We start from the raw sequence: 24973 nt of genomic DNA on the forward strand, positions 1-24973 counted from the left end.
AGCGGAAGCTCGGCCTAAAGCTTACTCTCTTTCTGAAGCTCTCTTTGGTGCCCTTGTCATTTGTTCTCATCTGCTGCAGCGGGAGAGGATCTTTTCTATATTGCTGTCCTTTTCTGTTTCTACTGCAGCGCTTGCATCGTGTGTGGATTGTTTATCCTTTCCGCTCCTCTCTCTCGCTCTTATTGCTTAAGCAAAGAGCGCACGTTGCATTCCTGGATTTCTTCCAGTAGTCCACAGTTTCCCACAAATCCCTGCCACATTCCAAGGCATATTTTTTCCCTCTTGTCTAATCATGACTTTTGCACTTGGGTTTGGTTTTATCTTTTCTCCCCCGATCCCCCTGCGACCCATTCGATCCGTTCGAGCCATTCGAGCCATGCAAAATGTCAGCTTAGACACCGTTAGAGCGAGTAGTAACTGTAATTAAAGCCTGAGACAGAACCCGAGCCAGAGCTTAAGAGCTGGACAGAAAACCCCTCAGCGACTAGCAGCCGCGCGGGTAAGTCGCTGCCAAGGCTGGCGGATGGCGAGGCGGCGGCCGGCCCGTGGTTTTGGCATTTGTCAAGCGATCAAATGCTGCCCCCCACCTCTCCTGAGACCCCAGGCCTCGTCGGATCTGGCATTAATTCTGCCCACCGCCCCTCCCTCCTGCAAAGCGTAGGGGAAAATATTATTTTTAATTTGCATTTCAGCCAAGGTTCTTTTCTGAGCTCTGATCCACTTTCCTGTCTTTCTGTCCATTGTGTTGTGGCGGCCAGTCAGGGAGGCACTGACTCAAGGGGGGGGGGAGACTGGTGGGGACTGGGGCTAAATACAACAATATTTTGGCTAGAAATTAACAGGCAATTCGCAGCTGAATGCTAAACAGAGCCGTTTAAGCCGGGTCTTAGGCTGCAAAGCGCTGGTGGGGAGGCGGGGGACGGGGGACGTGGCACAGCCGTTGGCCTGGAAAATCTGCCTCGTCATGGGGCAAACAAAAACAGAACTGACCATCGGCAATACAATACGAGTCTCGGCGATGCGATAATCAATAAAAAATAAAGGTTTCTTTTTTTTTGGATTTTTTGTGGGGAGATGTCGCAGGGCAGTGGCGGGGAGTGCAGGGGCGGGGGATACAGATAGCACAGCAGCGTTGATTCGATTCGTGGGGGAGTTCCCAATGTTTCGTATTTATCAGATGGTATTCCGAGCGGAACGTTAATTCCCAGTTGATGAAATGTGAATTGATGCCTGGGGTGGTGCCATTGATTTATGGGTTATTTGTGGGCAGCGAGTGGGGGGGGGGGGGAGTAGTATTAACTGTTATACAGATTTCGGAAATCGTATTAATGATTGTTTCTCTTTTTTTCCCCCATGGTATGTATATCTATAATCGTTTAACATTGTATGGTTTTTATTATATATTTTTTCATCATTTCTCATCATCTCTCTGTTATTATTGCATACTAATCCTGCCTTCACTTACCCTTTTACTACGCCTTTTATATGTGTTATACGAGCATTGTATAACAAGATCCCCTGCAATGGCCTCTGCATTCGATAACGAAGCATTTTCCATCGTTTAAACCATTTCAAACACATTCAAATCCCCATTGAAATCAAGTTCATTGCCCCAATACTCTCTCATACACCCATCTCTCTCTAACTCATTGGCATACTCTTCCCCCCCTCTCTCCTGCTCTTCGCTTTCTCATGCATGAGTCATTCATAAAAATCCAAGCTCCAACAACACGTTTTATCCCCCTCCCACCATTGGAACAGGTGTCGTTGACTTCAGCCGCCACCGAAATATGTGTCAAGGTCGACAGTCAAGCTCTCTCTCTCTCTCTCTCTCTCTCTCTCTCCCTCTCTCTCTTTTTAACTATCTATCTTTATCCATCTCTTCTCTTTTGTGTACGTGCTAAAAGGCAGCAGACTTACCGAAAAAAACCAAAAAAAAAAGAAACACCCAAACAAAAAAAAACCTATTTCACAATTTCCAGCAAAAAGTTGATCAGACTTTTGGAGATATTTGTATATGTATGGCCCCCATGGCAGCCCCGCATGTGGGAGAGGAACAATTAAATGTGCATTACACAATTGGAGTTGGTTGGCGCCTAGATTCCAGCAAATGGGAACAGAAAAAGAGGGAGAGAAAAGGCCACGGAATGACCTATTGTGACCTTGATATTGAAACTGCAGCGCCTCTGCCGGCGTTGCAGCTGCGGCGCGGCCATGGCTGTAGCTTTCGCAGCACAGCTGTTCCCAGTCTCCTGTGCCAACTGTTCCCACTCTGCAGGAGTCGCTTGCTGCTCTACACAATCCAGGGTGCCCACTTCTAGAACTGTTCCCCACTCTTGTTCTCACAGCACTGTTCCCACTTTCTCAACACTGCTGATCCCAGTCCTAGATTCACTCTGCACTGCAGATCGCTGCTCCTAGCACTCTCTGCTCTCCCTCTCTGCACTCCTGTTCCTCTCTTCACACTACTGTACTCTCTCAACCCAATCAAACTTTTGGCATTAACCGCAAAAGTTCAGCATCAAACTAAAGCACCAAAAAAAAAGCGCCATAGAAATTAAACACCTTTATACCCGCCGCCCGCCGCACACCGCTACACCCCTCCCCTTGTACGAGTATCTATCTATGCTCTCTGCAGCACTACTCTCTGTCTCTATCTCTGCCTGTGTGTCTCTGTGTGTGTGTGTGTGTGTGCAAACAATGTTTAATGTACAATTTTTTGTTTAATACTTGAGGCATGGGGCGGCCGCAGTCGCCGTCATTCACCGCACAGCCGCAACGGAGTGTGCACGCGTCAGCAGAGCAAAGAGCAGATCAGAGCAGAGCAAAGAGCAGATCAGAAAAAGCACTCAACAGTTGCGTTCAATTTGGCTCAGCCGTTCCACAGCAGCTACCTTATAGCTACCATATTTCCATTTCCATATCCAGTATATCCGCCAAAAGCTTCGAATCTGAATCCGAGTTTTCCGAACAAGTTTTCCAGTGAATGCGAAAATTAATCATTTCCAAAATTCAAGATTCAAGTTGTGGCATAAGTTGAATAATTGTCGAAATTCAAAATTTTTTTTGCATTGCGCGTGAAAGAAATCGAAAACACACCCAAAAAAAAAAGTGACACACTTCAAAAGTTACAAATAATTGTAAAATAACGAACGGAATATCCACTGATAACCTTCAAAACTAAGCCCAACAAAAAAAAAACTTGTAAATAAACGCAAAGTAGACTCAAAAGTGAAACAAAGACAAGACGAAAGACGAAAACCGAAACAGTGGAAGGAAAAAGTACTCAAATTGAAATTCGATCGAGTGGAACTATTGCCATCCCAGCCACCCGGCCACCCACGTGTGTACTCCTTGTAGATAGTCATCTCCCTTACGCTCATTGGGTCAACCATGGATGCGCCCAAGCAGGTAAATGACAACAAATTTATATTTATAGTGCATACCCCTGCCTCCGAAAACCACATTCAATGGTTAAATGTTGTTGTAGTTGCTGCAACTACCACAACAACAAGCTAACTTGGCTAAAAGAGACAACCAAAAAAAAATAGCAACAACAGCAACAAAAGTGCGTGACAAGTCGGTCTCTCTTTTAGCCACAAAAACACGAAAGAAAGGCGATTTCCGAGAGCCGCAGCTTTAGATACTCTTGAATATCGATCTTTGATTATTTTCGTAACTGATATTTATCGATTATCTTTTTTTATTTCTATCGACAAAACGAAAAAGCCCATGCCCATCCAAAAATAAGCTAAGAAGGCAAGTTTTGGGTTCCGTAGCTTGGGATAGTCTTTGATCTTTGATCGTTTTGAGACACATTTCCGAAAAGAATATAAAACTATGGTTTGATGACTATATGTCTACCACAAAGACTTCTTCGGAGGAGAACTTTCTCTAATGCTACTCTAAAATTGTATTCTCCAGGTGTTGAGGGATCCCTCCATCTGTCCAAAATCAAAGTACTCCCAGCTCAAGAGTATAGCCAGTACATATTGCCACGCCCCTTGGCCCATTAATGCCATGCCACACACCGCAGCAACACAAACCCGAAACGTGTTTACAATCTTGAGTTGTTTTTGTTGTGTGCTGTGTCCCCTTTTTTTATTGAAGTTGGTTTTATTTTGCTGCTGTTGGATGTGTCGTACGACTTTGCCAATTGCAAATTTTCCCAACCCCCATCATTCATCATAATCATCGCCCACCTCCCCCCCCTACCGCCCCCGTGACATAAAGCACTAATCTTATAATATATATATACATATATATAGTGGGGACAGCCGATTGATCAACAAATGAATTGGAATTTATTGCTGAAATCGCGATTTAAAGTCGGGATTTTCCTTTGATATGCCACAAAAAATACACCAAAAAAACTGATTTGGTTTCATTTTGATTGCAGCAATGCGCAGACGCAGACGCACAGTTTTTTGGAGGAATTTGAACGGGAAAATAGTTTAAGAGTTTTTTGGGGGAGATAATTAGGGTTTTGTTTCAAGAATTTCAAAGGAAAAACAGTAGAACAAGTTTTCTGAATCATTTACAGTAGGGGGCTATAATTAGGGGGTTCTTTAAAGAATTTAGTGGAATTTATTTCAAAAATTATTTCCTCACCAGTCCAGGCTTTATAGTTTTTTTTTTAACCAGAAATTAACTCAATGCCCGAGCAAAAAAAAAAACGAAAACCACTTTGTTCTTTTGTTAAGATTGATTTTGTAACAAGTTGAGAGTCAAAGAGCTTTAATTTATGCCCTGCTAAATGTTATTGCACTTTGTTCAGCCAAAAACGTGCCAAAGAATTAAAATACACACACACACTGACACAGAGATACTCGTACACTTCAAACACTCACATAGATACAGAAATTGCATTCGGTTATTAAAATTGTTTAAGAGAACACATAACAATTTTTTGGTTTTGGTTTTGGTTTTGGTTTTTTCGGCGGCTGCCTTCAATGCAAACTTTAATTGCATTCAATTTTGTTTTGCTGTTTGATAACCTTGTGCACGAAAAAAGAAAAAAAAGGCCAAAGTAAATGCTAAATGTTGGCCAATTTCTGTTCAGGCATGCAATTTGCTTTAATAGCAAATTGGATGAAGTTTCAATGGGAAATTTGTTTGGGGGGGAAATTCCATAAGAGTTTCGGTGCGACACGTGTCGCCAGAAGTCGAAACTCAATCAGGTTGATCGCATTCCCAGAGCCAGGCCAGAGCCAGCGTCAGAGCCAGATCAGACACTTCTCCCTTCACTTTGTCGATCTGGCACTTGAGATTTGACAATATCATACACGACAGCCGACAGACAGAAGCAGCGACACAAAACACCCACGAGATTCCGAGCCTCAGAAGCAGAGCCTCATAAGAATGGGGAAGCAGCCGAAATGAAGCATCCAATTTGGTAGCGAATCCACAAAAATATATGTATACTAAATACACACAAATTTATTATTGTGTAACGAGATACACAAATAAACATTTTGAAGAGGCTGGCTCCTTTTTTGTGCGGCCTGATCTTTAAAGCGGATAATGACTGGAAACCGAAACGGATTTGGAATTGGCATTCGCTCACTCGCTCACTCGCTCATTCGATTGCGCATACGACCCGTCTGCCGGTTCTTCTGGCTTTTCACTTTCGAAAAAGATCAATTAAAATATCATTTGAGGCAGGAGGATGAAACACGATGTAAACTTGCGGGGATACGATCTGCGATGATGAAAACATGATCCCATCTACAATAAATATCATCCAAATGATGGATCAGTCTGTTCTGCTTATTTCCAAGAACGTAAATGTGGAAATGATCTAAGAACGATCCGGAAAGATGCAAATAATCCTCACACTTGATGCGCTCTATGGGAATCTTGAAAGCAGTCTGAAGTTTAAGCCTTTTTAATTGGATCCCATTCATGAGAGAGGGAGATCTGCATATGGCACATGCCATGCCACACACGATACCAACACCCGTTAATTTCCCATGCAAATCCCTATCGCAAGGTGTCCGCCAAGAATGTATTCCCATTCGATCAGCATGAAGGGGGGCGCAGCCATAGAGATATGTGCATATTTATGGGGGAGCGGTAATAAAAAGAAGAAAGAAAAAAAAAACGCTTCCACGTGCCATCGATGAGTTGTTCTGCCTCTCCTTCATTAATGCGCGAAATGTGTTAACTAATTAATAATAGAAATTAAGAATTTAGCTTGGAAGGAAAAGCAAAAACAATGCCCAACAAAATTGATATTAATTAGAAGTTCATTGTGTTCAGAGGAGGATCGGTTATAGCTTTAACTTTTTTGTGGACCATCGGAGCAGCCAATTTGGCACCAAGCATGACTCAAAATTGGTCGGCGAGTTCCCCTTTGATCAAGATCCCATCAGCAAAAAGGTTTCGCCGCCGCTGATCGTGCGATCGGGTGACGGTGACCTGACCCAGGCCTGGGATCGCTTTGGATTGGATTCCCATCTGCACTGATTTATTAGAATTTCCAATGAGTCTGGTCTTCCTCCCCCCCCCCCATCGCATGCTACTCATCTCTGCTTGTGCAATCCCCGCACCCACACACCCTTTCAACGCCGCTTTCAAACAAAGTTCAGAGCATGCAATTCTCAGACTTGACTTCTTGGCTGTTAAATAAAAACCGTTTTCGTAAGCCACTTTTGGCCATGTGAATGCTGAATGCCGGTGGCGAACAACAGGCGATGTAGCGACGTGTAACGACGACGGCATACACTTGGAGAAAATCTGTAGAAAACCTGCAAGAGGCAAGTCTTCAAAAAATTTTGAATTCAAATTTGAATTTGAAAAGCGATAAGTAATCGATTCGGGTGCAAATCGATATATAGAAAAAGAAATAACAAGGAGTAGCTATTTGATAGCAACCATATCCTGTGGCGCTCTTCTAACATACACCGATCTCTGCTGATTTGAATTTAAATTTGAAAAACGATAAGAAGACAATCGATAGACAGCAAATGAGCATATTCGGAGGAGTAGCTGTGTGATACCAGCCAGAGCGAGAGGACTGTAACTAGAGCGGCATATCCTGTGGCACTTTTCTAACATGATACGATCCTTATCGATCTCTAGCGCCTTTTTTTAAATTTCTCTCACTGCAAAAGCCGCAAAAAAGCGGAGATTTTTGTTTTGTTGTTTAGTTGGCCCGCACTTGAGGTTGAGTTATTACACGGGTTTCTGTCTCCATCTCACCTGCGCACCCGGTGCCCCTCCCTTGCCGACTCTCTGTTGTTGTCTCTTTTATGTGTGTCGCCGCCGTCACACTCTGGCCCCCTCTGCTCTGCGCTCTGCTCTGCCTCCTCCCTCGCTCATTTGTTTGCTTTTCTGTTATGAAACGGAAATTGTGTCAAGGTCAAATTTGCATGAGCACGCTAAGCAGCAGCTGATGGGAAAGAGGGGAGGCAGACAGACAGTGACGGACAGTGGGGCCGGCCTCTCAGCTGTTCTTTGAGAGCGAGAGAGAGAGAGAGGGTGAGAGCGAGAGCGTTGCTTTGCAAATAAGTTAACCTCACTTTAGTGCTTGCTTTTTCTGCTGTCCCCATATGATATTCCAATCAGAGAAACTGTCTAAGTAAATGGAAATTAATGTACAAGTACTACAAGGGGTGAAAACTATGCAAATATCTCTAGAGAGGGGTATAGGTATGGGTATGGCCCCCTCTTTAGTGGGCTGATATACATGTAATATTTGCCGACTCCAAAAGTCGGACTCCGATCGAGGCGGGCATTTCCCATGTCAGCCTTAATGACACGTCGTTTAGTGTTGACTTTTTGTTTTATATATTTAGCCAGACGAATGTGTGAATAATTATGCAAGTGCACTGCGGGCACAGGCGCTGCGACAGGGGGTGCGACTGGGCGGGGGTACTGGAGGGAGGGCCCGAAAGCCTAACCATTAATTAGCTAATGAAAAGTAAATGATAATTAAAACAGCTAACGAATTGATGTAAGACCCCAGATAAAGACAGTTGTAAAGCGAAAAGATAAAAAACAAAAACAATTAAATTTAAAAACAAAAAACCAAAAATAGTGGTGGAGATGGAGATTAGGGATAGTTAGGATTTGAGAGCTCAGCCCACCCATAGCATAGTCAGTAAAAATCCGGCAAGACCTACTAGGAAATCTGTGATGCATAGAATCCATTGGTTCTCGACTTCCAGCTAAGAATCCACTCATCATTTCCCACTCGAATCTCTCTCTAAGACTTCCTCGTTGTTCAGTTTTTCTTATGAAGCCCCCCACTTCAAATTACATTCCCCAGTGATGGTGCACTTCCTGGAGAGCTGCACAGCTCTCTGCATATCAAATTATGCAATTCAAGTCTCAAGCATTCTCTTGCCTTTGGAATCTCCAATAAGAACTTCCTCTATGCCGAGGCTTGTTCAAGTGAAATCATTCTCTAATTATCCGATCTACTGGCATATGTATCTATGCAACGATGCATCATCATCTGCCTTTCACACACACACAACATTCCCGGATGATGAGCACCGCATAAAGAACAACAACAAATGATGAAATGTTTAACAAATGATACTCTTGTATTATTAATAATCTCTGATTATCCAACAACGGCCCGGTCCGGCCCGGCCCCTTCCCTCCCGTTTTTTGGTTTTTTTCGAAAGGCCTGTGTATAATTCTCGACCTCCCACGATCGTATCTCCAGCTGGACAAACAAATTGTTTGTTTTCGTCTTGTTGATATCATTAATTTTAGCAAACAAAACCCAAAAGGAAGTTGATGCTGAAACTGATTCATGGATTGAAATTCATATAACACCCATTCAATGGCGGCTACAAAAATAAATAGAATGGCCAGAGGTGCGTCATACAATGGGAATACTGTGTATTTTAAGGAGATCTTGTTACAATTTTCAAAAAAGGCTTTCCCAAGGCATAGGCAAAGCCATCCAGAACATTCCCTAGGCAGACAGACAGACAGATAGTGTCTATTCGACTCTTTTGGGGGCTAATAAATATTGTTGTCGCCCGCACTCTAAATACCATAAAATTAGTCATAATTCAGACAAAGCCGAAATCCGAAAGCTAAACAACAAAATGCCCAATTAATAGATCACTATCGGAGAGCGGTGAACGGTGGCAGCAGCTGCTGTATAACGCTGGATGCTGGACGGAATGGCCAAGCGAATGTTTGGGGTCCCATAAAAAATTCGCTGTTGGCAACAAGAAATACATAAATACTCGTACATATGTAAAACAGAAGAAATTAGACACGAAATGGCAGTAGAATAGGTGAATGGTGGTTTTATAGAGTTCAGAACAAAGAATTTCAAGGCTTAAATCCTGACAAGAGATGGGTTATAGTATCCTTAACAGCAGGCACTTTGCAGAGAACTGTAGAGCATATAACAGCTTATGTTCTGTTATACGTACAAATACCATTCTCAAAACAGTTATACCCATAAATTGGTATCCCACCGAAAAACCCGCGCGCTAATAGCATCGATAAATCGCTCAATCCAGATATGCAAATGCAAAAATTCAGGCACCAGCCAGCAAGCAGGCAAACAAATTGTGCGATAGCCAAAAGCTAATTGGAAATTCCTGCAGGCAATGGGAGCCCAAAAAAGTGAAGGCAACAACTGCCACAAGCAGCAGGCAGCCACAGAAAGAACTGCAACAGAAGCAGCACCAGCAGCAGCACCAGCAGCAGCAGTGGGCGACAACAAGTAGGCACCAGGTCCGGGAACGCAGCCGGATACACATAGAATATTTATGTACGATTATACCATATATTGACAGGCCATACTTAGAACCCTGGAACCAACGACTGCCCGAATGGCTGATGAAATGCCAAACGGAATGGCCATAAGCCCCAGAGACACTATGACATTAATCTCTTGTGCAGACAGGCACATCTTTTGGGCCAGGCCAATACATTTGCATGGCATATCTCCGCATGCAGCGAATGGCAGGGCCCCAGACACACTCCTCCACTCCACAGTTCATTGGCGTCGTGTGACAAGCCCACCAAGCAGCAGCAGAGGCAGCGACGCCATCACCAGCAGCAGAAGGGGCCGATCAGAGCAGGCCAAGACAAGACAGTGACACACAGACGAGGCCCAAGTCTGGTTTCGGGCCTCCATCACACACCCAATGCCAGAGGTACCGGCAGAAACACGAAAGGAGGCCTAGCTGAGGAGACGAAGCTTTTGATACCCTTTCAGATGGATTGTTCCTGTATAAAATTAAGAAATGACGGGAGCGACCTGGTTATGTTTGAATTTAAATTTGAATTTGAAAAACGATACAAAATCGATTATTACACTTGCAGATGCATATCGATAAAGACAAAAAGAGACAGCCAAAGCGTTGAAGCGGAGAAGCATGGCGAAAGGAGGGAGAGAGAACGAGACCACTATATAGAATACACAAACACACCATAGGGAATATCCTGTACTCTTGTAATGTTTACCAAGAATTATATATAGGGTCAATGTGTTACAAACAATCGCTGAAAATCGGAGTACCATTAGCGAAAAGTGCCCTCACTCTCTTTTCGACTTCTCTTTTGGCCTCCAGGCATTTACTGTTAACGCTGCCTCTGCTGCTGCGCTGCCGCTGCTCTGCTACTGCTGAAGCTTGACCTTCGAAATGAGATGCCAGACAAAAAGCTGCTTGATATGATGAAGGGAAAAAACTTTCCAGGGAATGAAATTTCAAAGCCAGTTCGTTGCCTAAATCTTTTGTTTGAATCAAAGTCGAAGTCTAGACAAATTTATGAGGCGAGACAATGCGATGGGAATTGGGACTGGGGCTGAAGCTGGATCTGGAGATGGGGAAGGGGGCGTGACCCAGCATGACGCTGGCCTTTACAATAGAGTCATCAGCCCTGATCGGTGCTCGTACCCGTGCCCCACTCAACCCCTCCTGAGACAGAGACTTTCGACTGTTATACTTAATGGGCTGGACGCAAAAACCAGACAGAAATTTTTGCTAAAAATAACAAAATGGGCCGCAATTACCGGCAGAAAACAAAAAAAAAAAAACCGATGATGTTAAAAAAAGAAATAACCCACGCGACCAGCAAACAATCAAGCAGGCATCAGGCAGCAGGCATCAAGCAGCAGCAAGCAGTAGAATGAACGAACGCCCCAGAGGCGGGGAGCAATTTGTGTTTGTGAGATGTGGGAAACACTCGAAATTACCAAAAATTTGAGGCGGCTGTCGAAATAATATAATAATACATACACAGAACAGAAGAGAACCCCAAGAACCCGGCACCCGGATTCATTATTTATGGCTTTTATTGCTGGCTCTTTCTTGTTTTTTGCCTGTGTATATTTAATATTTATTGATTTCGCTGCTGGAGACAGCCGCAGACGGGCATTCATCACGTGCGTCATTTAACAGTTCAATTGATTTGAATACTCCTCGTCCGAGTGTTATTTATAGACTTTCGACTTTTAGGAACACTCTATCTATCTATAGATCCCCTCTGCAGTAATTATACCCCAAGGGCCCGCCGTTCCCTGTACGTGGAAAGGTTTATCAATCAATAAAAAAAACAAAAACCACAGACTAAATCTATCTATCCTTGGCTCCAAAACATGACTCATGTTCTTGAATGCAGGAAATTTATGGGATTACTTAATAGCTATCTATATTGGCTTTCTCTTTCCCTTTGGTGGTCTCTTTCTCTCTCTCTTTCTCTTTCTTTTTAACCGGTCTTCTAATTGGTCCGCGCAAAAACCGAAAAGCGGATATATGTATCTTTATAAACCGAAAGCATTTTGTACTTTCCAATTTATAACAAACAAAATTCCACATTTCAAACCTCGAAATCCGGTTCTACTTCAAGTTCTGTCTGGGGTATTTGTATCTGTTTCAGTATCTGTGTCTGTTCGCTCCACCAGTAATTTGTTACAATTTATTCCGGACTCTTGGCTATTAGCGGACGGGGACCGAGGACGGAACTCCCCCCTCGCACAGTGCGAATATTTTTTTGCACAATTTGTATTGTTCCGAAATGACAGTAATTTATGATATTAATTGGTAATTAATTAAGTAAAGCATAAGATCGCATGACATGCCCTGCCTCTAGCCACCCACCCACATACGATGTGTAGAAACGTTGATGATCTGATGATATGATATTTCTTATCCCCAAAGTCATCTTCCTTTGGCCTCCACCCCAAAAGCAACCATTCATTAATTAGTTTTAGGTTTTCAAACATTGTTCCACTCCCCCAACTCTTTTTTTTGTTTCTACGGTTTGTTAAACACTGACTCTTGAGATACGTTTTATCTAATTAATGACCCACGAGAATTAACAACTAAACGGGGGGTCTGTCAGATGATTAGCTTTTGAACTAGAGATGGTCTCGCGAAATATTGAAACAAAACTCTTTACAAAATATACATTTATTCATAGAAAGAACTTAAATTTTTGCTATAGATTTACGTCTGAATATCAACGAAAAAAAAGACTAAGATAAATGCTTAAGGGTAATACTTGAGGCACTCACTTTAGAAGAGCTTTAAATCTTCCAAAATTTAAATTTTCGATAGAAATGGGAGCTGAAAGGTTCTCGTTTAAGTGTCGTGCGTGTCACGCCCTCGTCTCACGCTTTCGTCTCTATCAGAAAACAGAGCAAAACAATAAAACACTGGCGCGTGGCAAATAAAACATTCGAGAACCCCAAAGGCAAGACAGCAAATTAGTGCCACAAATTAGTGGAGGGAAACCATTAAAGAATTGCTTAGCACTTTACAGATCCGAATCCTAGGCAATCCAACAATTTATGAGCCACTGATCGAAACGAGTTCAGCAAATTGAATCAGATCAATGACCCAGAGAAGAACTACTGGGAATCCAGAGACGAGACCACACCCGATAGTGCCCGGCCAGATGGGTGGGGAAATTCCAGAAAGATCCAACGATCCAACGATAATCCAGGGGGAGGGGAAAATGGTTAACAAATTAGCTCGAAAATCGAATCGAAGTAAATGTTGAATAATTACCTCAATCTTTTGACTGCAGATTGCTCCTTCGCCTGCCCCTTTTGATCAATTTCGTGTATCGCTTTCACTAAACAAATTGTTATTAACATATTGGAAATATTTAAAGTTGTGGGTTTTTTTTTGTGGTTTTTTCTTTTGTTGTATAAATGTTTTATGTTATACACATTATATTTATTTATTTCTCTGCGTTTGTTGATGGTTGTGTTGTGGTGTAGTTTTGTGTGTGTGGGTGTGTGTTTGAAGAATGAAGGAAAAGAGGAGCAGAAGCAATCGATCTTGTTGCAGAAGAATGTAGAGTGTTTGTGGAAGGAGGCAGTAGATGTTGTGGATTGAAGATGGAGAAGCAGTAAATGTGGTGGAAAGTGAAAGATTTACACATTTCAAGAGTGTGAATCATGCGAATATTACAACTAATTGAATTTGCACTTGGAAAAGTCCATCTCAGGATGCTGCAGTCGGAATCTGCGAATGAACAAACGAAACATCAATAAGAATAAACTAAACCATTATTTGAGTACACACTTTTCAAGTATATCCTGCTTCTTGCGATCTTCGCTGGTGGGCAGACCCATCTCCTTCTGGCGCTGATCGAACATCATCTTCTCGACCATGCTGCGCGTCTCCCCATCCAAGTCGGAGAGTTTCGATGGCTCTGGATTGATCTTGCGCGTGGATATCTCTGGATCGGTGGTGACCAGACGGTTCCACCAGTTCATCTTGTTGATTTTGTCCAGGGTGATGAGCACCGTTTTGCTGTCCTGCAGCACCCAGAGGGACTCCTCCTGCTTCACCTCGCCGCTGAGCTCGCCATCGATGATCGGCTCCTGGCCCTTGAGGCCCACCTTTAGGGTCTTCTTGCCAATACTGACCACCAGATCGCGGGCACGCAGAGCGAATGTCACGTTGAAGGGGATCTTGAGCTGTAATTCGAAAGAGATTGGAGATCGGTGAATGGGTGGGGGTTAATGATGCGGCACAAAGTGGAGTATACATTCAGATCTTTGCGTAACCCTGCTTCGAGTGTTTTTGTTTTTGTGGAGACAGAGATGGAGACAGAGTTGGAGATGGAGATGGAGATTAATGATCAGAGATTGGATCTGTGTGCACAGAGATTCTTTGCTTTGGTCAGTACTCAACCTTGGATGGGCTAATAATGCTCTATAAATAACTCTCGACTCGACTGCAGGCGGCAGAGGCACGTCTCTGCTGTATCGCAGCTGCAAGATCTGTTTTTTGCCCTTCACCAGATCCGAGTCTTGGGGCCAGAGGCTGCTGCTCTGCTCCCTTTGTCTCAAGGACTGTAACTGGAACGGGAATCTAGTTTAACGGCCAGTTTCAAGGACGTACAGCGGTTCTTACGAACAGGATCCGGTTGACGCTTGACGGCTGCCGAAGGAATGCCGTTCGACAGGTTGCATGGCATGGCATGGCATGGCATGGCATGGCTGTGCCTGCCCGCCTGCAGATGGATTTATGCCTCTTCTGGCCAAGTTCAAAGCAATTACACTGGCGTCTAGAATTATGTGCCACGGCTGGCAATTAATTATAACTCCCCCCACCCCCTTGGTGCACACATACATACATACATATATTAACACCTTTCCCATTGGCCCCGCTCAGCCGCCGCTCGCAGCATAATTAAAGCCCAGAGTTATTATTCGACAACCACTGTGCAATCAATTAGCGATTCTCATGTGGCAGAAACAATGTGTGTGTAGTGGCCCCATCGGCTAAGGTAAACCTTTAATTTAAATCTCACGATGCGGCATTCAACCAAGGACGCATACGCTCCATCGCCATCGCCATCTGTCCATCCGTCTGTGTGGGCAGTGGAGCCAAGGCAGCCACACAGCAACAGCACGCGGCCCGTGTCAACAGAAGCTCCACCAGCGACTCCGAATGTGGGTTGCATCTTCATCACAAATCATATACAAAAAATGTGTCAAAAGCTGAAACTGAAGCGGATGTCAATTGGAAAAAACTCTGAATTGTACACGGATGTGAGGCAGAACGAGCCGAGCCAAGCCAAGCCAAGCCAAGCCACCAAGAACCACATCTGGATGTGGAAGCCAGACGCGTGTGGGCATGACAAACACACACAGGGAGGGAGCCAGAGCAGCTGGCAGCCAACTGTCGTGTCTAAATTTTGATTGATTTGCCCGCGAATTGGGGCACGAATGATCAACGTATTAGAAAAGGCATTGCACAACACTGAATCCAAACGATACAAGGAATCCTGAAGGCGACACTATCGATACATGGCAATCGATTGCAGCAGATCCTAGAACTTATTTGGAGGTAATTAAATTTATTCACATCTCGATGGCAATGGCATGGCTTTCTATTCTGCACAGCTGAAGGTTATGCAAATGGCAATTCATACAATTCTATGCTCGAAACTAGGAAATTTACACAAATCACCAGACAAGAGGGAGACACAGCCACGCCACGCCACGCCACACACACACACACACACACACATACATAATGGCGGCCATTAAATGCACAAAAACACACACATACACACATACATATGCAAATGCTGTTGATCTGTGAACATGATGCGGCTAAAAAAACTAAAAAAAAAACCAACAATAGTCGTTAAAGAGGGGCACCGCAGAGGTAAGAATAGAGTTGAAGAGCCACAGGCTGGCACAGCCCCGTCAAAGTCAGAGTTCGGTTTTGAGTTCAGAAAAGGTGTCGTGAATGAATTAATGAATAATAACGAAATATTGATGACTGTCAATGCTGCGGAGACTGCTGTGTCTTGTCTTGTCTTGTCTTGGCTTGTCTGCTGTGACGACGACACACGAGACATGGCACATGGCACACTTATGGCCCGGGCCAGGTGAGAGCGAAAGAGAGACGACGAGCAGACGAAATGTCTGACAGTTGGCAATTTTATGCAAATTCTCCAGCACACACTCCCCCTCTTTCGCTCTCGCTCTCTCTCTCTCTCTCTCTCTTGCTAATCAATCATTCACCATAAACAGAGAAGCTGCACTAATTCGGTCTCTCTCTCTCTCTCTCTATCACTCCTCTTCCTCCTGTGCGTGTGTGTGCCTCTGTGTCTGTAAAGTGAAAGAGATCTGTCGGCTCGGCCTGCTGCCGTTTTAACTGTTTTTAACTTCTTCTTCTGCCATGCCATTGATTAATTCTATAAAATTTGCAAAACATTTCATTTTCTTTAAATAGTATACATCGATCTAGTCGAGAGTATAATTTATGCTAAAAGATGCGATGCGGTGCCAGGCACCACCGAAAAAAACGATCTCCAACAAAAGTAGCGTTCGAAACACACCATCAAAACCAATAGCGGCAGCATCAGCACCAGCACCAGCAAAAAACAGAAAACCATTTAAGAAACAACAAGAAAGGAATCGGATGAGTGGTGCCAACGATTTAGATACTCTTGCAGATGTGTCTTTTCTATGATATGATCTGGATTCATATAAAATTCGCTGGCATAAGTGCATATCAGATCGATCATTCAGTGGTGTTCTATTTCTGCCAGCGGGAACAGGAAAGGGGCCTGTCTGTATCTCCTGCTGTGCTTTGCCAAAACATCGAGTCCAAGAAATCCCAACTACCCCTCGGAAGGGTATAACAAACAAAACTAGCTTCAATAGAGTCAAGTATGCGGAGTGCCCATGCCCCATGCCATGATGTGTGTATGTGTTCGATTGGAGTGCTTTGTATTCGATAATGTTATCAGACAAAACAGCTGAGACGAGACTCAGGCCGCCGCCGCCGCCGCCGCCGCCGCCTCGAGGCGAGTCAAGCCCCAGTAGAAGGCCAGGGCATACCTCATTAAAAGCGGCTTAAACTTGAGCTTATTTGTGGGCCAGAAGTGGAGTAGATAGAGACACAGACAGCACAGCGTGGCAAATTATTGCCGGTTTGCTCCGAAGTCTGATTAGAACGTTCTCCAACAGACCCACGAAAACTACATATGTAGTTCCTATTGGGAACGCCACAAACTTTGATCCGCTCCCGTACCACCACGTCACCTCTCCATCCCTGCCCGCAATGAGAGCGGAGATCTCTTAAGAGTGTATACAATAGAATCCGTATTGACATTTGCATGGTATGGTTCAGGTATCAGGCATCAGGTAGCCGTCTAAGCGGATTACAAAACAAAACGATGTTCGATATTCATCCGGTTAACCTAGTCCATTTTTGTTTGTTTGTGGGGGGGATATCCCAAAACAAACGATCATCATTGTCGATTAATTTAGATTCAAGATCTTAGATCTTGCTAGAACCGAAAGTCTCATCTTCATGAGCTAAATAAATTTCAGAGAAGAAATCTTCTTCGCAACGCATCTAAAGGTCGACACGATTTATAGATCTTCCCAGATCTTAGAATAAATCAACAAAGGTGGTAGATTGCCTTTTGGAAAACTTCTAGATAATCCTGCCATCCCCTATACAATATATTGTGCAAGTTCTGGGAGTTCTCCATAGATCCGATCTGCCTTATTGATAGATCTCTCTGGAACTTCCCTAACTTATACAAAACTGTCAAGATCTCTAATCAGGAAACCAAAAAAAAGAAGAAAAAAAAGCGAAAACGGATCTCTAAAGCGGTTCATTTACCCAGGGTTCTTTGTGAGGTTCTACTCTTTGTTCTGGGGCTTTGTTGTGGGGTCCGCCATTCTGTTTGAACCCCACCAAAGTTGACTCTTTTTTGTGTGTGTCTGTGTGTGATTTATAGGAGAAACCCATTAAAGCGTTTTATAAGCTAAACAGGTGTGAAACGGACAAATAAAAGATCACTTTTCGTTTATATAACCTGCAATTAGAGGCTGTGGCATCCAACACACACACAAATACAAATATATATATGTATGCACATATCTAAACTTATGGCCGATACGTAACGCGCTCTTCTCTGACGTGATGAGGTATCAATAAGACATTTAGAATTTCCGCCTGGTATGAGTCAGGCCTCTAGGAATTTTTGCATCCGAGCGAAGGAGCTAATCGGAGCCCCTGAAGGCAGAAGAATCACAAAAGAATCCGTAAAATTGTTTGCATTGTTAAAAGCGTTTTCCATACGAAGAATTATACTAAACATTTAATAGAGGCAATCAACAGATATAGTCAGAGAGACAGAGAGACCGAACCCCGGAGGCTCCAACGAAAAAGTCATAAGCGTGGCATACGTCAACGGCAGCCATCCATGGCCCGAAGGGATTTCCCCGTTTTGAGCGATTCCCATCAATATTTTTAGATATTTCTCTAATCCCGATTGTTGTCACCCAAAATGGAACAGAAATCGCCATCGAAACGAATATCGAATCGCGTCGCGCCGCGTCGCGTCGCCTCGTAAGATCCGTGCGAGCGTCACTTTGGAGTCCGGACTATTGCTATTTTGCATGCTTAATTATATGCATAAAAAGATCTTTGTTTATTTGTTTTTGGATCTTTTTTGGTTGCTTGGTTGGTTCGTTGGTTGGTTGGTTGGTTTTTTTCCTGATGCGATGTGAATGTTGTTGATTCTATTCAGGGGGAATGGTTCCGAATGGTTCTGCGATCTATAGCAAGTGTTTTTTTTTTTTTTTTTTTTTTTTGGGGTCTCACCAGCTTCTCGCTTTTGAGTGCCGCCCGTCCCTCAATCTTCCGTTCAAGTGATCTCCATCTCCATCTCCACATCTCCGTGAGCTTCTCCCGTAAGCGCTTCACCTCTATCGATTCTCGTTTAGTGGAGAGTACATTGGCCGCTCCAATGGTTCGCTGGTCTGTTGGTCCGCTGGCAACCTGGTAACTGGCCGTGTCAGGTAATCTTTGTCAACGCGGCTGATTAAAGCGACAGACGGCAGCACTTCACTCATACACTCTCGCATCGCACCGCATCGCACCGCAAAACCGAAAGCCCAATCAAAAAGCAAGCGTTTGGTTTGCTTTGGTTCGGGAACAGGCGGCAGGCCACTCACTTGTCTCACTTAAAAGGTGATAACAAGATGCTCGACAGAGCAAAAAACCAAGCAACACAGCATACAAAAAAAAAAAAACAGCACACCATTTCGTAAAGATTCAGTAGAATCTGTTTTGCCTTTCGAGAAGCTCCCTCCCCAACAACAGATGACAGATGGGGTCTCGGATCTGGGATCTCGGTTCGGATCTTAAGTCAACAAAAGTGGCGTTAGGTCGGTGTAATGGGGATTTTTGGGGAATTTATTTGTTTGTTCAAGCAATTCTCCCAAGGGATTATTAGTTTAATGATATTATGACAACTAATTAGATATGGATCTAGAAAAATACACAAACTTTGAGGAGTTTTACGGGGGGAAACCAGGATTTCCTTTCAAAATTAAAACCTGGTTCCCATAAACAAGCCATCACTTAAGAGCCAGAAGGAAGAGAAAAATCGTATTACCCATAATTCATCGATAAAGATTTTTGCAGTTTTGGAAATGGGAATGGATTCCCATTACCAGAATCTTTGAATGCGTTGATATGCGGCTTTTGTTCTGTCCATTGACGTTAATACGATCTTTCTGAGAATACAAAATTAGCCAAAAATAGACCCAGCTCATGAAATGTTGCTTAAATATGAAATAACCATATAAATAATAGCCATGATATTTATAAGACCATATCTGTCGTTGATTTAATAACACAAATGGTATCCAATATGGTATCTGAGTATCCATCATACAGATATGATATGATAATGAGCCATGAACAAACGGTACTACAGCGAATGGGTGTGGTGGATCGTGTCGGTCAAGGTTTGCCCTTAATTAAGTTAACATTAAATTAGAATTATGAACATTTGTGTGTTTGGGGTCGGGGCTGGGGTTTTCCCATAATCAAAATTGGATTTCGGAACGGATCTAGAAAACGACGCCCACACACAGCCCAAAAAACCAAGAAGAGCCCTTCAAAAGAAGAACAAGGCAAAGGAGAATACAAAAACGGATTGCAGGTTAATGAGTATCAGCAAAACAACCACAAAACAAAAATAAAAACAAAAAGGGCAGAGGCAGATACCGATACAGAGAAATGAAAGTAGGCAAAGAACAACCTGATGAGCAGGCAGATCAAATGATCAAATGCTCAAACATTCAAACATCAAAGCCAAAAACCGAAACGAATCGAGAGGAAAGAGCTGCCAATCGACTAGAAATGTACGAAGTGTATGGGATGGATAAATATAGCCCCCCACAGAACGACAACGACAACGACGACGACGACATGTTATGACATGCAAAATCCGGCAAGAAAGTCGCCGGATACAGAGGCAGAGCCCAGAGCCCAGAGCCCGAGCCACAGTCAGAGCTTTGCGCAACGCCAACAGAAGCAGCGACAGAAACAGAGACAGCGACAGCGACGCCAAAAGCTTTGCTTCGCTGCTGCGAGACGGCCAGGCCTGCCAAGTGGGACTTCATTTCGATTCTAAAAGCCGTTAAGATCGGTTCTGTTTGCGGTACGCGCGCCACGCCACAAACCCCAAAGAAGAAAAATAAGAAGAAGAAGGAGAATAAGAGGCAGAAGATCCGAGAAACGAGATCGTGACTGAGATAAGGAGAAGCGAACGAACAGCCAAACGGTTTCCCCAAACAGCAGCTGCTGCCGAATGTCAGCTGAGTGTTTCGCGAGCCTCACATCATCGTAAATTAAGCATTTAAAAATATCATAAAAGATATATTTAATTAGAGAACCAGACACCGCATACACACACTGCACCGCACCGCACCGCAGCGCAGCGCAACGCGAGAGACAGACTGACAATCAGAGCAAGACTCTGCTTAAAAATACCTGAGATTGTGATACTAATTAAATATTTTTTGTGGTGTGTGATAAATTGTTGTAACAATAAAACAAATAACCACAACTTAAAACACAACAAATTAATATAAAAAGTAAGTAAAGCAAAGCGTCCACAAAACGCAACACACAGCACATTGTGTGTGAACACAAATATCCCAATCACAACAATCCCAATACCAATCACAAACAAACAAAAAACTGGCAAATCAAGTTGAATAAATAAATTGTGTGATAAGACTTCCGCATGCCTAAATAATATTTACAATAAATAAAACGCAAGAAGCATCGCCGACACACAAATTTATGGAACTTCTGTTCTTTGTAAGCCCACAAAAGCACAGCACACACAAAAAACACACAAAACACAAGGCACACCACACAAAAATTAAGCCCGTCAAACAAAAGACGCAGGCCACAAACTTGAATTGCAACTTTAGTGTGTTGGCAAATTGATTTTTGGATAACTTTTGCGCTCCACAGAATTAGAATTAATTGCAACAATTAAAGCAGAAACCATTTAAAGAGAAAGGCTGGAACAAAGGCAAACACCAAACTGTCCCCACCCGTCATACCAAAAAACAGCAACAACAACTAAAAGAATTAATACCTAATAAATAAATATAAAACCAGGCTTTTAAGCAAACCAGAGGTCCATAAATTTCAAACAAGTTGGTTGGCAAATGCAAACGAAGAGACGAAGACAACTCGAAAGTTCAGTTTTTGGTTTTTGTTTTTCGTAGTCGTCTTCTTTTATGTAAAGAGAGGAAGCGGCAAAGAGTGACGAGAGGAGGAGAGCGTGTGTGCGTACGTTTGGGGAAGACTTAAAAGTGTTGCAGGCAAAAAAAGTTCTAGCGGTAAATTAAGTGCAAAGCCGAAGTAGTGCCGAAGTCTTGGGGAGAGAGTGAAGGAGCAGAGATGAGCTTTCCTCTCAATGACAACCTCCTTCTCTCATTCACTCCCACTAAAGCACCTGTCATTCCACAAAGCACTCTCTGTTGTTTGTCTTTTTCATTCACTCCCATTCGAAGCTCACACAAATACTAAACCGATTCTATATTGCTCTCCCTTTCTTACAGATGCAGGACTATTGGCACATTCCACGCGCCTCGCTGGCCTCCTCCAGCAGCTCGGCCATCAGTTCGGCCAGCTCCTCAAAGTCATCAAACAAATCGAATTCCAATCCCCCCACACTGGCAAACCGGAGTCAGCATCAGCAGCAGCAGCAGAACAGCAGCAGCAGCAGCGGGAAGACTACAAGTGCGACAAGTGCTGCCGTGACCGCTGCGGCGGCGGCAGCAGTGCTGGCAGCAGCCAAACGGGGATCGCGCAGCTCTCAGGGCTCCAGTGACAGCAACAACAGCACGCGGGTGAGTAAGAGGGTGCCCCCACGCAGGCGGATACACGAGCCGTGTGACTCACGTCGAAACATTCTCTTCTACATATAGAGCGCTGCTTCCGGCTCACTGCTGCTGACGGCAGCGAATCTGGAGCGCTTCGCGGAGATCCACAAGAAGCAGGAGCGGCACAACAAGATGTTGATGAACAGCACGTCGCCAACCTCCTCCTCATCGGCCAACTACAATGCGAATCTGGCTTTGGCCAGCAACGGCAGCACTCCTGGAAAGGATGCGGTGATTGCCATCGATGGCCACGATGGAGCAGAAGCGGATCCAAATTTGCATTATATTAAAACCAAAGACCTCGACACCGTGTCCATTGCCAGCTCCATGCACTTTACGATGGTCAATGGCGACAACGGACCTCCAAAGAAGCCCAAGCGGGGACTCTGCGATCGCGGACGCCAGGTCACAGTGCTGATTGTCAGCATGAGCACCATCTTTATGCTGCTCATCATGGGCATGGTCTATGCGCTAGAGAGTGAGTTCTATCTACGGAGTTCGATCTAAACTGGATGTTAATCTTTCCATTTCCCTTTGCAGTGCGCGCCCGAGACATGCCGAAGAGCTAATGGGGGGAAGGCGGGCTCTGTCTATCTACGAGAGTATCCAACTCCTCCACTGGCTAGCAATTTAGTTTATTATTTATTGTATTGTATTCTGCTATGTTTTGAGCCACCCCAATTATTTTTTTGTTATTGTGTCGTCTTTGAGCTAGTTGTGTAAGCTATTTATTAAACAATTTTTTTTTGGAGAGTCAGTTGAAGCTCGGAAAATCGTATCGGAAAATGTTTTACCCCTGTGGCACGCACACACACATACACGATGCTAGTATTAAGACAGAGAAATATGCAAACAAATGGAAGCATGGATGTATTTTTTTTTTCTGGTTAGCAATTAAGCTATTTATCCCTGTGATATGTTTAATAAAGTGAATTTTCTAATTGTAAAACGGTTGGCCCTTTCACGCACCTGCCGCAAGAGGTCAATGACTGGAGAACCGAACGGTAGCCCCTAGCAACGCCTCAAACCATGACAACAGCCCGCACTGGGTCAACAACAGCGGAACAACGGAAGGGGGACGGGCGAATATATTTTCTCGGACTCACCTCAACCTCCTGCAGGGTCTGTGTCCACATGTACTTTTCCAGGGTGCAGCCGTTGCCGGCGTTGGGCTGGAGTTTGCCCACCTCCGCCTTCTCCGATTCATCGTCCACTTTTTCTATGGGCTTGGAAATGTCGTCGAGATTCAAAGTGGCAGCACCGCCGGCAGAGTCCCCACTTGTTTTGTCGAGCAGCTGCTGGCGTTTTCTAGAATACAAAACCATACACGATGGTAGTAGGAAATCTGAATCAGAAGCCAGAGGCAATCTCCGTACTTATCCTCCTCCTCTTTGATAATGGCCGCTGCTTCCTCATCGGAAATATCACAAATTTTGTTATCATCGATTTCCTTCTGACGTGCCTCGCGTTCCACGCGCTCTTTCTCGTCCTTGATGCGTTTGGTAGCCTCGCGGGCCTTGAGTTTTTGAGTGTGTTCCTCGATTGCGACTGACGACTCCTTGCGGAAAGTGTCCAGGAGGAGTTTCTCCCATTCCGACTGCTTGGCGCCTGTGAAGAAGTCGGTCTTGCGACGCAAGAAGCTGGCCAATGTATGGAGGAACTGCAAAAGAACAATGCCACAATGGTTAAAACAAAGAATAAAGCAAGTCACAAAGAGATGTTCCATGGGAGGAACTGTTCTTACATCGGGCACGCCGCCACGATGCTTCTCTGCCACAGCCAGTAAAATGGTGTCAAACGTTCCCTCTTCGGCAGACATTGCGCTAGTTATATTCTTTACTGTTGTAACAAGTTAAATTCGTTTGATTTCTAGATGTTTCGTATTTGCTTCTGCCGGCACATGTGTTTTTCTCGGACTTATCGATAAAATATACTGTCGACCCTCAGAAATATACCAAAATATCCCATCTCAATATAAAAATATACCGTAAGTAATAAAGCGTTTTTTCCTTCTTTTCTGGCTTAACTAACCATGCAGTTTATAGAATTCTCAATACAACGAATATGTTGCAAGCGAACTTTGTGCAAGCGGCCCCTCAGTCTTCAGCTCCGGGTTTTAATGCACTCGACTCTATGGGCAAAATAGCATTCAGCTTTTGACAGCGCAGTACTGTTTCAAGCATCGTGCTCGCAATATATACGAAATTACAAAGTTAGCAGCACTGTTCCTGTTCCGCATCACCCAGTTTCATGGCGGCCAGCTAAGCGGTAAGCGGAAACTTTAAATGATTTTGATTTTCTGTATCATTTGTTTTGATGAAATGTGAGGGTCCGGAAGGAATACTCTCTTTACTTTAATCGAACCGGCCAAGCGAACTCGAACCTCGATTCGAACGGTATAGATTTCGAATGGTGTAGAAATTGCGGAAAATCAGCCCGGAAACCGTGTTTGATGAACTAGGCTTGTAAACCTTAACAGTATGCAGTATGGACAACAGTACATACCCTCTTTTTTCTCAGCGATTTCCCAGGGGGGAGCTTTCAAGGTATAGTAGGCAAAAGGGCATTGATCAACCTAATCAAACCTAATTTTATAAACAATGCAATAAAAGGAGCCCCTTAAAATTAGCCAATCTTGTAGAATATTGATTCATCAATCGAATAAAACTATATGTTTGGCGCTGGGGATCCCAATTAGCTAGTAACATAAGACCGAATATCAAAATGGAGGAAACTGATTTTGATCGGTATATTTATGGTATATTTTGAAAATATTTATCGGTATATTTGACCGATAAG

The 24973-nt window shown here is 43.8% G+C and overlaps 2 protein-coding genes and 1 long non-coding RNA gene across 6 annotated transcripts in view; 1 reads left to right on the forward strand and 2 right to left on the reverse strand.

Moving 5' to 3' along the window:
- The window catches only part of LOC6601000 (vitellogenin-2), a 28654-nt gene extending 5535 nt beyond the window's left edge, over nucleotides 1-23119 (forward strand). Inside the window, exons 1-4 of one of the 3 annotated variants that reach the window (XM_026993948.1) lie at nucleotides 3224-3411; nucleotides 21851-22141; nucleotides 22220-22652; nucleotides 22715-23119. In XM_026993948.1, coding sequence (XP_026849749.1) covers nucleotides 3394-3411; nucleotides 21851-22141; nucleotides 22220-22652; nucleotides 22715-22743 — 771 coding nt within the window. In that variant the 5' untranslated portion in view covers nucleotides 3224-3393 and the 3' untranslated portion in view covers nucleotides 22744-23119. Of the gene's footprint in view, nucleotides 1-3223; nucleotides 3412-20407; nucleotides 20867-21850; nucleotides 22142-22219; nucleotides 22653-22714 lie in introns of those variants that run through there. The other 2 variants (XM_026993949.1, XM_026993950.1) reach the window with 2 other exon arrangements.
- LOC113566798 lies at nucleotides 12380-13125 on the reverse strand. Of its 2 annotated transcripts, none has more exons than XR_003409225.1 (2): nucleotides 12996-13125; nucleotides 12380-12835 (listed from the first exon to the last, which is right to left on the reverse strand). It is a non-coding gene; the product is annotated as an uncharacterized LOC113566798 (long non-coding RNA). The 2 variants fall into 2 exon arrangements; XR_003409226.1 differs by having other exon boundaries at nucleotides 12380-12838.
- LOC6600999 (nuclear migration protein nudC) lies at nucleotides 13323-24055 on the reverse strand. The gene is made up of 5 exons (XM_002026118.2): nucleotides 23919-24055; nucleotides 23551-23834; nucleotides 23281-23482; nucleotides 13518-13915; nucleotides 13323-13457 (listed from the first exon to the last, which is right to left on the reverse strand). Exons 1-5 carry the CDS (start codon nucleotides 23991-23993, stop codon nucleotides 13406-13408), a joined length of 1011 nt encoding a protein of 336 aa, XP_002026154.1. The 5' UTR covers nucleotides 23994-24055; the 3' UTR covers nucleotides 13323-13405.
- Between the last annotated feature and the right edge of the window lie 918 nt (nucleotides 24056-24973).

The sequence above is a fragment of the Drosophila persimilis genome, unplaced genomic scaffold (genome assembly GCF_003286085.1).
Source record: "Drosophila persimilis strain 14011-0111.01,24,50 unplaced genomic scaffold, DperRS2 tig00000977-arrow-arrow-pilon, whole genome shotgun sequence".
Classification (NCBI taxonomy): domain Eukaryota; kingdom Metazoa; phylum Arthropoda; class Insecta; order Diptera; family Drosophilidae; genus Drosophila; species Drosophila persimilis.